This window comes from Corapipo altera, unplaced genomic scaffold (genome assembly GCF_003945725.1).
Source record: "Corapipo altera isolate COAL_440 unplaced genomic scaffold, ASM394572v1 1, whole genome shotgun sequence".
Taxonomy (NCBI): Eukaryota; Metazoa; Chordata; class Aves; order Passeriformes; family Pipridae; genus Corapipo; species Corapipo altera.
The window spans coordinates 37,747,489-37,759,649 of NW_020884873.1; the positions used below are offsets into that span (position 1 = coordinate 37,747,489).

Below are 12,161 nucleotides of genomic sequence, written 5' to 3' on the forward strand. Positions count from 1 at the left end.
TGATTCTTTTACAGTAAAAATGTCTCTAAAAATAAATTCCCAACCTATGCTTTCCTAGGTGAGCACTGGTAAGTGGCAAAATATTTCTAACCTATACTTAGGGCTTTTCTGTAAGAAGTCTTTGCATGGAAAATTTTTTGATTGGAAAATTTTTTGTACACTAACCTACATTAATCTTTTTGCATGTGCATATAAATACAATTTCAGCATGCAACTTTGGAATTTTGGTACTCAGCTATTTTCAAGTGTATTACACTAGAAGTTTTCCATACTTAAAAAAAAAGACGAGAAAAAAATCTTTATATTATTGACTCCTAGGAATGTATTTAAGGAAAGGTATACAAACCCATAGAATCAAAAAAAAGTAGCTTTTCATTTTTTCAGAAACCACCATATATCACAGTTCCTCTGATTCTACATACATACATATATATAATTTATATATATGTACCAATTCCCTAACAAACTCAACCAAAACACTAAAATATGCTGTGTATTCCTCCCTTCATAGAATATTCCTGCAGAATGGACAAGGTAAATATCTCAGTGGATATAACTGCATTTTGTCTGAAACTGTCATGTTTATTAAAAAGCTTTAGCCCTAAATTTAATTGAACAACGATAACATGGAGAAAGCTTTGGGTACATTAATTATAAAGAAGTTATTTTCATTAATTTAGCAAATTTTTCTGCCCTCTGGTACCACCAGAAGTAGTTATTTGTACATGATTCAAAGCGACCTTTGAATTCTTGAAGAATTTTAGATTGTTACCTTTTTAAGAGCAAGCATTCAATGTTTTATTCAAAATAACTGCTTCAATTTGCTGTAATTGGGGTTTTTGCTACTTATTTGAATATGAAGTTCCTTTGGGTGCTGAAACTACATAATACACAGTTTGGGCACAAATACAGAAAAATAAAAGAATGGGAGTAAGTCCTGTCTCAAAACTCTGTACACTGTTACTGCGCAGCAAATAAAAACATTCACTTCAAAACTTGTAGATAAGTGTAGCAGTGAAAAGTTTAAAATGTGTATTGCAGTGAAAAAGGCTGAAGACATTCTAAGACACTATTTGTTGTTAACCAGGAAAAGAAGTCCTGCAGCTATCACCAAACAAAAAAATCCTGGATCATCTAGTGGGTATTCCAACTAAGGAACTCAAGATTTGGCACAAAGACACATTGAGAGAAAAAATAGTAATGTGAGTAATCAACTGGGGGAAAAAAAATAAAATAAAGGAAGAAAGTCTTTAAGCTCCTCAGTATTTTTGTAGACTAAATTTTCTTTATTGAATCTTAAAGATTTCTCCCCATCCCCAAATTTCCTGTCTTTTTTCCTGTTGAGGGCCTAGGATGAAGATTTCTCCACACTATGAGTATTGCTAAGAGAAGACTAAGGATTCAAGTCTAATTTCATAGTGAAAATACTACTAGTTTCATTTTAGATTAACCTAGGTAAATATCAATTAAAATAATACAAGTAACAGGAATGAGATGCAGCATCACTCTACCATCTTAATATGCACTCTTTATTATCTGGTAAGTATTTCTAGTCTCTCCATTACATCCATGGAGATTAAAATGGGTATCAAACAAGTATATTTTCAACCATTTTTCCTTTACTGGAATATACTCGGATTTTTTTCTAAAAACCCAAAAATTGTTCACATCTTCCATTTCATAGCCAGAATGTTAGAACCCTCTAGTCTGGGTGAAAAAATCATAAAATTTTGATAAAAAATACATAATAGATTGGAAAAATATAGTCTATTTTTAAATTGAATCAAACATTTAAAACTTCACAGGAACAAGTATATCTTTTAGTCTGCTAATCTGTAGAGGTATGAACATATTAATGAAGAGGTGTCACCTAGTGATACCCTGCTTTTAAAAAACTGCATTAACCCTGAAGGTTAATCACTAAAGCACAGTTTTATTTACATCACATTGTGAGATTCTCTTTAAGCCAACTCGGAAAACAAGCAATTGCTGAAAAATGCAGGTAAATATTCTTTAAATTGACAACTTATTTTTGTTGTAGTTTTAGGGTGATTGATGGTTATACCACTGGATAAAGCAACGTGGAGCATTATCACTTGCTAAACTCATTCATTTCTATAAATAAGTCTGTGCAGAGTGATTTTTCAAGATGACAATAAAATGTGTCACACAAATGCATGTACTTCTGGGAGGGACTGCAATCAGAAAAGCATAAAGAAACTCAAGTCATATGGCCTTGGAAAGTAAACCTGGTTTTCGATTTTCATCCATCCTCTCCTGTACTGCTAAATGGTGAAGAAAACAGATACTTTAAATTGCCCTCTCTAGCAAGAGCAGGTTAACCACTGGCATTAAGGCCATAATCTTGGCAAGGATTACCTCAAGTGCTCAGTTTAGTTCACATAAGCAGTCACATTCAAACACAAGGCATTTGATGCACTCAGAGCCATCAGAAGGGCACTACAAGAGACCATTATCCTATGTTACCCTGTGGGAACTGAAAGCACGATGTGGTCCAAATTTGTCTGAATCACATCAGCTGCTGCTACTGCTGCTACCAGGGGAAAGGAAATGCCTGCAAAATTTCTTCCCGCACTTTCCAATTCTTTCTCTTCCCTGCCATGACTTTCATGTTCAGCAGCCTCCATCACAACTGCACCCTCCCCTCTAACAGCCTAACAGGGCTGGGAAACAAACTGCCTACTCATCTGCTGCTACCACCTACCTCGCTGCTGGCTGGGATGCTAGGGACAGGTGGGCTCTCTTCTCCTCAGTTCTGTTAGAATGACAAAAAAGAGAATACAGCAGCAGTACTTGCTGCAGGCAAATGTCTCACTAGGGTGGCAGCTGGGCTACATATTTTTCCATTTGAGGTACTTGATATCTTCAGGGTTTTCAGCCAAAATGAAGAAGGATGGAAAGTCTCAGGAAGCCTTTCCTTCTTAAAAAACCCTGTTTTTTATGCAAGTGTTCATTATTAAATTTCTATTTTTCAAAAACAGTGTTTATCTCAGTGTCCTCCTGTAAGCTAAAAGCAAACTGGAGAAACAAAGACAGTAATGGACCAGCTCCTCAGCTAATGGAAACTGGCAGTAGTTCCTCTCAGAAGATAAACCCCAACTCTAGTTTTCCCCTGGCAAAGAAAAGAAACCTTTTAGTAGTACCGATTACAGTTTTACAGAGTTCCTAGTTCGTGGTGAGAAGAGATGACCTGAGGACCTGATTTCCTATATAAAACACTACGTTCTTACTTTGACCATTCCAAAAGGCCTACACCCTAACAGGCCTCAGGAGGTATCTTTGGACTTACAGCCTCCTACATAGACATATTACCCATAGACACATGGCCTCACCTGGGTCAGGGAAAAGTACTTTTCAGTCTTCAGGAGACTCAGCTTGTGTTTGTCATGGCCAAAGAACACCAGACACATAGGTAGCAGCAATGCTATAGTTCCTGAACTGGTAATAGGGCTGACAGAGCAGAGCATTTTCACACAATCCTACCAGACAATGCCACAGCAACAATATCATAATGTGATTAAGGGAAAACACTCCCAGTGTCTATGTGTCAATTCAATCCATAGTATGAAATAAGAAAAGTAATGTCGTAGCCATTACCTGTGGCTTCAAAAAAAGAAGTGAGTGCCCAAATGATAGGCAGAGGAAATCTGCCTTGTTATTCTCTGATATGAACAGAAATACTTCACAAATGGCCAATTTTACTACACCATCAGAAAATGAATTAGTTTCTTCATTAACTCTTACATTTACAGTTTCATATTAATTCAAACATTAACTGATCTTTTGCATATTTTAAGTTGTGGAATTTTTTTCATTTTAAGCAAGCATAGTACTTATTTTTTTAAAAAAGAATAAAAAGAAAATACAAAATATGTAACATCACCATCAATTAATTTTGCATAAGGCTTAACTACATTGTGCTGTGATCAGTTTATCTAGTAAGTTAACCCTAGCACTAGAAAGGATATTTATTTGAAAAGGGGAAAGGGGAATCAGTCTATAAAGCCCTAAGACATTCCCACAGTCACATCAGTCTCACCATGGCAACACAACAGGACAGTTATGACACAGCCACAGGGCTACCTGTCCCTCTGTCTTTGGCTTTGGTGCTGGACATGCCTTTGTCTCTCTCATGTTTCTTCCACCACAGCATCCAGCATCCTTTGTACCTGCTGTTCCCAGCTAACACGTCTGACTGGGCTCAGCACTTTCAGTTCTTCCCTCTGGCACCTCTTATCAGCAACAACCTTCTAAAACCTTCATTGATTTTGGCAAAAGGGGGTCTTACAACAGTGCTACTACTATAATTCTTACGTAAACACTTACAAGTACCTGAGACTAATTCAGGTAGCACGCATGAGAAGTACCTAATTCCTGATCTGGGTCTTCTGCCTATGTCTTGACAAAAAACTCCTTTCAGAACTGGGATGTGTCACTTGAATCTCTGTAGTTTGGCCTTTGCTCCTAAGCTACCTAAAAGAGTCCACAGGAAAATAATTTGGCTTTGATAACTTTTTTTTCTCACTGTTCAGTTTTCTTCACAAACTCCTATTAATTTCAGTCATTCTAACAAAGTGATTAACGTTGTTCTCAACCTGATTAACTTGTTTTATGGATACCTCATGATAACAAAGCACCAACTATGCCACAGGATTTTTTGGCAGCCTTTGATCCTGATGACCATGGGGTACTCCTGGGATGTCTTTATGGATAAGGGAGCTCTTTAGTATCCTGTCTACATCCATTCTCCCTGGGATCTATGATGATTCTATGTCAATTGTTTTGTGATGGACAAAGATCTCCTTTGTCCTCTCTCTGCAGAGAGAGTGTGGTTTAAGGAATGAGTTTCTTAGTCTTTAAAGGGTTTGGGATTTCAGAATCATCATGTTGCAATTGCACCCATACTAAGCATTTTCTATTTTGCTATTTGCTATTTTGCTATTTGCTATTTCCTACCTTAGGAGAAGGTAAAGCTTGATGAAATCTACCTCAAGAAGACAGAAGCCATATGGCAGATTTAGCACATGGAACCAAGAGGTACTTTTTGATCAGGCGATATAACTGCAAGTAAGTTTAGTTATAAAGGTTGAAACACCTTGAACTAGTTTGGAATTTTCAGTTACTTTAGTTTTCAGGTATTAATCCTGGTTCAAGACACTTTTCAATCACAGTACTGGAAAACTATAATTTCTTTTGCTATGACCTCTTTAGACACCTGTGCTTTAGGATCCCAGCTGGGACAACAACTTGCAATAAAAAGGCTAACTTGAAAACCACTTACAGACTGTAGCCTTCTGCATTCTTAGAGCAATATCCATAATTTGTATAACATATTAAACTTCCTCCCTCTATATACATTTGCATAGTGTAAGCGTGTCACAGCCTATGCTGTTTAGAACCTACAAGAATTTTAAGCGAGTCCCTGTTTTCAACATATTGTTTGAGGAAGACTCATGATGGCCCCAAAGGATTAGTCTCTGAGAATGGCATAGAGGGCTTAGGGATTTGGAACCTTTCCTTCCAGCAGTTCACAAAAGTTTCAACTTTCTGAAGCTCACAGAATACCATTACCACCTTTGCCAAATATTAAGCATGACTACAGTATAAACAAATAACTAAAACAGATATATACAAACTATACATCAACATAAATCTTATTAAACGTATGGCTATGTAGACATAGCTACACAGGTAGCCTGGAGGGCTAATACAGATCCACTGTGGGCCTTGCAGTTCTGTAGAACATTAACCGTGATTAGTTGTCCCCAAGTCTTGCTCTAAAAATTATGCCAATGATGACTAATCCTTGACTCTAATGAGCAATCACACAAACTAAAGCACAGAATCCTCAATAATATGTAGCATAAAGCCTTCGGTAAATAAACATTTCCAGAGACATAATAATCTGTATCTTGTGAAAACAGGAAAAGGAGCAGTAACTAATTTGGATAAATAGGAAGCTATTATTGTGGCTTTTAAATATATATATAGCTATTTCCTTGTTTCAGCTTGTTAAATGAAATGCAAACCCTCTTTATATGCATTTGTCAACTGCAGATTGTAATTGGGCCGCAATTCACTAAATCACTCAAACCTTAACTAAAATTAATTAAACTAATATTTTTATTCCTAAGGAATTTCTCTAAGTAATGCAAACTCTATTATAATTTCACACTTTTTCTGTGAAAGAAATGAGCAGTTAGAGAAGACTCTCTCCTAGTGCTTACTAAGAATTTTGTCAGCAGAGGTAATAAATTTAAGTCAAACCCTCTCCTGACACATTCAGCATTCAAAGAAGACTATGCCAACAACTTGTATTATATACAGTAATGTGACAACTAACAGCAAAAGATAAATTGGTTTTGTGTTTATTGTTTCAATGACACTTTACAGTGTTGAATAATGGTGCACCTGAACATCCTTTGGTCAACTGAACATCTCTTCATTTAAGACAAGACAGCTGATATTCGTGAGACAAGCAGTCACAACTCTAATTTTTGGATGTCATATGAAAAATACATCACTATGTTGTAATGTTAAATATCAAAGCATTATTTACTGACACAGGCTCCCAAAGTACGGAATGAATTTCCTTTAGGCAATATATTCTACACATATAAATGACCAAAATATGGGACAGTCCCTGGACAGCTCAAGACCCAGAATTACTTTAAAGAAAGATACGATAAATTAAGGGCTCTGAATTTGCTTGCAGCACAGAAAAATCCAGACAAAAAAGTTTGATAGCATGGATCCCCGTATACTTCCATCGGTTCAGCTTGCTAAACTGCGCCCTTTGCTGCCCCCACGTGGTCTTGCCGCAAGATACTTTTTGATTTAGAAAAATAAAAGTTTCCTCCTTTCATTTATGTTTCAAATACAGTCTTAAATAAATAAGCCATGTTGTTTATCTGTTAGGTGTTACACAGCTCAAAATCATGCTTAAGTTCAAGAATCAAAATGACCTAAGGCAACAAATAAAATCACAAGTCCCTCACTGTTTTAAAAAAGTATTCAATGGTACTTTGATAACATAGTCACCAGATGTTCAGCTCTGACTACAAGTGCAGTGACCTAATGTACATTGGGTGGGTCAGTGCCATAAACTGTGAAGTACCTAAAAGGAAACATCACTGAAAAAAGAATAAAAAAAAAAAAAGACATATTCCATCTGTCACAATTCTTTTATTTCAGTCACACATTCACCCAGCAAACAGCTGTATAATATATATTCAAGTACCAGCAAATTCTTCATAGAATCATAGAAACACTAAGGTTGGAAAAGACCTCCAAGATCATCAAGTCCACATGTTAACTTAGAACCAGCTTGGTCACCACTAAACTATATCCCCAAGAGCCACACGGCTTTTGAACACTTCCAGAGATGGTGATTCCACCACTTTCCTGGACAGCCTGTTCCAAAGCTCAGCAACCCTTTTTGTGAAGTACTTTTTCCTAATATCCAATAGAAACCACCCCTGGTGCAACTTGAGGCCATTTCCTCTCATCCTGTAACTCGTCTCCTGGGAGAAGAGACCAAACCCCACCTCTCAGGTAGTTGTAGAGAGTGATAAGGTCCCCCGCGAGTCCTCTTTTCTCCAGGTTAATAACCTCAGCTCACTTGGCCACTCCTCCTGTGACTTACCCTCTAGATGCTTCATCAGTTTCACTGCCCTTCTCTGGACATGCTCCAGCACCTCAATATCTTTCTTGCAGTGAGGGGCCCAAAACTGAACACAATACTCAGTTTTTGCTCTTCCCTGCAACCTACTGCTACCCTTTTCTAAAGGATATATTCACACTTTTTAGGTTTGTCGCACTAAGACACATGTGAAGTGTCTTTAAAAATACTTTAAAAAAATAACCCCAAATTTTGGCAACTGTAAAATATATCTTTTTTAGATATGGTTATATGACAGAGTGCTAAATCACAGGTTTCTCAACCCTTCAAAAGGATATTGCTTCTGCTGTGATCATCCATGCTGGCAAGATGCAAGATGTATGACTTTTCTGCTTCTGTGCCAGAAAGGGATTTTCATTGATGAGACCAAACATCTGACAAAGAAACTTGTCAGAATCCCTCTCCTACTAGCACCCAGGGAAAGGTGAATCAGATACAGGGCAAGGACCAAACACATGAAAAGAAAAAAAAGAACGTTTTTCACCTAGTCTTATAGAGAGTAAGGCTTTCGTAGCCCTTGTATTGGAAAGATGTGTAATATGGATGCTTGTGTTTCACAGGAGTCCACAGGCACAAAGGTCAGTTTCTCTCCACAAAGACTGTAACCTTCACACAAGCAGACTCTGACCTTCATCCTGGAAACCAGTGTCTCTGGTATCAGTCATTTCAGTAAGCCACTGTGGAAAAAGTTGCAGACAGAGGTGTTCTTCTGCACAGAAGTACAAATCATGAAGCAAATAGCTTTCATAAAGATTACATGTACTCAGGAAAAAAAAATCTACTCCTTGAAACATGGCAATATGAAGCACTTGGCTTTGAAGACGTTTGTTGTAGAAACCCTCTTTTCAAAACTATTACACATTGTTCTACCCCAGCTTTAAAAGGACTGATGCAAGACCTCTGTTTGATTGACGATTTAAGTTCTGCTGTTTGAGACTGAAACTATTTTCCATATCCTTTTGCTGGAACGGACAGACAACATATCTGTAACAAGCTATTTGCTTCATGATTTGTACTTCTGTGCAGAAGAACACCTCTGTCTACAATTGCATGGCTTTGAAAAAAGCCATGCAATTCCTTAAGCACAACATGCTCAGCTTCCCAAAACAATCACAACAAATCTATAGCTGTGGTATAAACTCCAGGAAAGGAGAGGCTTCACCCCACAGAAAGGAAGAGGGCACACTGACTGACACCAGCTGCTTTAGTACTAAGCTGTGCCTATTTCCATGGATGTGATGGCCACGCAATCTCTTCAGCGCAGCTAATGGAAACTTGTAACAGGTACAGAGACAGGAACGCTGACAAGAACAAATGAAATGTGTTTTCTAGACATGAGTCAAGCTTTCAAAATCATTAATGCTTTGTCTAACAGCTGGTTATAGTTTAAAGAGCATTAGAAATACCAAACATAAATCTTAACATAATACCAATAATCGTATAAGTATGTAAATAGAGAAGCCAGAAACCTGCAATGCTCCCACCGTCCTCATCTCAGGGATAATTATCCCACCTGTTACTGGGCACCTATTCATATTTACCACATCATTACTGTGATCATTTCATAAAATGGCCAATGAGTCTGCTGCTTTACCTGCTTTGCTCAAATCAACACATTTAGTCTCCATGTCACAATCTCGTGATTATCCCAGCTGGTCTGTGCTTATGTTCATTCAGTGACACTCAGTCTGCCTTCTTTTGCTTTATGTCACATTGTTTACAGGACTGCAAAAATGCACTGCACATTTTTGCTGACATGCTTAAGATCTGTAACACACCACACCAGGGCCCATTAAAAAACTCGTCATCAGACTATTGGTATGGCTCTGATATTCTGCTAAGAACACATAATTTAATTATTTGCACTGTTCTTCAGCTCATATATACTTTGAGATTCTTATTCCTTGCTAGAAAGTCTTCAGATGCTATCTTGCCTTTCATAAACAACATTACTGTATATTTTTGTCCAATGAACTAATTTTGTACATATTAGATGATTAATAATGTAGGTAGGTTTTCTCAGGAAAATCAACACATGAAAGTGGTGTTAATTTTGAGATAATAGGAGAAAGCAAGTCTTAAGACAGAAAATTAATATAAAAAGCTCAATTTAAAATAAATCTAGATATAATAGATAGCTGTTTATCCCTCAGCAATCCATAATTTTGCTCTGTTAGAGCACTTTATGGGAAAGAAAAAGAATTTAAGAATATTCTGAACAAACTGGATCAGCAAATATTACTGTACATATCCAAAACACCACTATACTACCCATTTAATGTTTGTGAGCTTCCTCAATTTTAGATGTTTCAATTTCTTTTATCTTTAACTCTGAACTTTCTGCTCAGGTACAATAGTAATGCTTATATTTGTAAACTACTCAGTCCTAACTTCAAATCAAATTTGTTTAGCTATAATTTTAAATTAAAAAAAAAAAATATAACAGTCATTAGTACCCTGATACACGAGTTGCTATCATTAGGATCCCATTTTTTATAACTCATACTTTTATCTTCTTGGCTAATTAACCAATTAAATTACTACTCTACCTAAATTCAGAAAGCAGAGGAATAAGAGAAGTTTCCAGCAGAATATATTTTAGAGCAAAAGAGACAAAAATAAACTCGGAACATACCTCATATTCCCTGCCATAATGAGGAACAGATTATAAATGTGAGAAAAAATGAAGAGGAAGAGGATAGTACTGAAGAACATCGTCATCCAAGACCCATGATCCTCTCGAAACATTTTCAGACGGAGCAACTGACCTGTGGTACAAAAATTGTAAGAAAGCATATTTTAATCAGTCAGTAAATATCAAAAACCAAAATAAAATACTAAACTGTATTTCTTCCTATACCAAATTATTCCACTGTATGTGGGGAGGGCAGATTTAGCATCATGCAGTCAAACCACTCTTCTGTAGTTCAGCATGAACAGATATTACTCCTACAAAATTACAAATTACTTGCAGTCCAGAAAAAAAAAAACCTGCAGGCCACTACAATTCATTTCGAATGCGAAAAAAAGGTTACTGATTCATACATAATTTTTCTTTTCATGTCTAAGACAGCTTTTCTTGGGCGAAGTATTTGAAGTAAGTCCACTGACATACATTATTTGCTTCCCTAATTTCATTTGGAAATCAAATTATGAGTCTATGTAGAATCTTGCGTGTTTTTCTTAGAACTTTAATCATATGATGTGCTATACTTTATTCTGCAGAGAATACCTTTGTCAAAGAATAGTGGTGTGTCTTGTTGCTTGAAAAGAAGCTCTGATTATTCTCAGCCTTGGTGATAGGTGAAACTTTTATGATGTTTTTGCCAGGAACACATTTTTCCTAGGCTAGCTTTCCTTCTCTGTCTTCTCTTACCTTTTCCTCTTTGTGCTTCTGCATTATCATAAACTAAGGAGTTTCACATCTCTGTTTCCTGTAGCCCTTTACCCTTTTCACCTGCCCATACAATTTCATTCCATTCAATTTTCACATTTTCTTTATGTCTATTCTCATGCCTCTTTTCCTATTCTGAATCTCTCCATCTTTCTCAGACCTCTCCTTTCCTAAAACAAACATATCTAACGGGGTTTAGCATTGTAATAGCCTCTCTACTAGCTTCTGCAAGAATACCCTATCACCCTTTTGCCTTTCTTCTCTAAACTCTTCAGGTGCACAGTTTATTCACTGTCTGGAGTTTTCTACTTCTGGACCTCTACAAATGTGGTACAGCTCCTTGAGCTGCTCTAACCAGAATTTCTAATGACCACTTTCTTAAAGCCCAGCCATACTAGTTCTTTCTCATCTGGATGAGTGTCATGCATGTCAATCCAGTTGTTTATACTCTTCTTGATCTCTTTTTTTGTTCACAGCTCTGTCCTCTAGCAGCTCTCCTTGTGCCTCTACTGATTTTAGGAGGTAGTTTGTACAGTTCACCATCTCTCATACTTGCATGCTCCTACTGCTAACAGAGTATTGTTGTTTTATCATGGATTACCATGAATGGATTACCCTTTTTCTAGGTGGAATTTTTCTTTTCTAAAGCCAAGTAACATGTTCTTCAATTGTTTAGAGTACTGAAAACCTCACCAGCACAAGAGATGGGAATTTGCTTTTGCAGGGCTGAGAGTGCCACAGCAGAAGCCAAGCGGGGCTAAGGAAGGCAACTGATAATTTAAGCAGTAAGGTGAAGGACAGCATCTGTTGAGGAGATAGTGGAGTCAGGTACTAGAAGATGTCAAAATAGGGAGAACAGGAGGAAGATGAGGAGCTGGTCAGAAAAGCAAGATAGCAGACTGAGATGTGAATGGTTTGGGATGGAGGCAATTTTTGTGAGCTGTTTGCTGAACTGCCAAGTCCAGTTTCAGCATTGATTAGGGCTAGACACACAGGGAAGCTATAAAATGGGAGAAATTAGTCAAAAAACTTGAAGTGTTCATTCAGGCAGTCAGACAGGAAAAT

The 12,161-nt window shown here is 37.0% G+C and overlaps 1 protein-coding gene across 2 annotated transcripts in view; it reads right to left on the reverse strand.

Annotated features, from left to right (window-relative positions):
- TMEM117 (transmembrane protein 117) overlaps positions 1 to 12,161 on the reverse strand; it is a 193,006-nt gene that overhangs the window by 153,646 nt on the left and 27,199 nt on the right. For both annotated transcript variants that reach the window (XM_027657618.1, XM_027657628.1), the window contains one exon: positions 10,338 to 10,470. In XM_027657618.1, the coding sequence (XP_027513419.1) occupies positions 10,338 to 10,470 (133 nt within the window). The remainder of the gene's footprint in view (positions 1 to 10,337; positions 10,471 to 12,161) is intronic.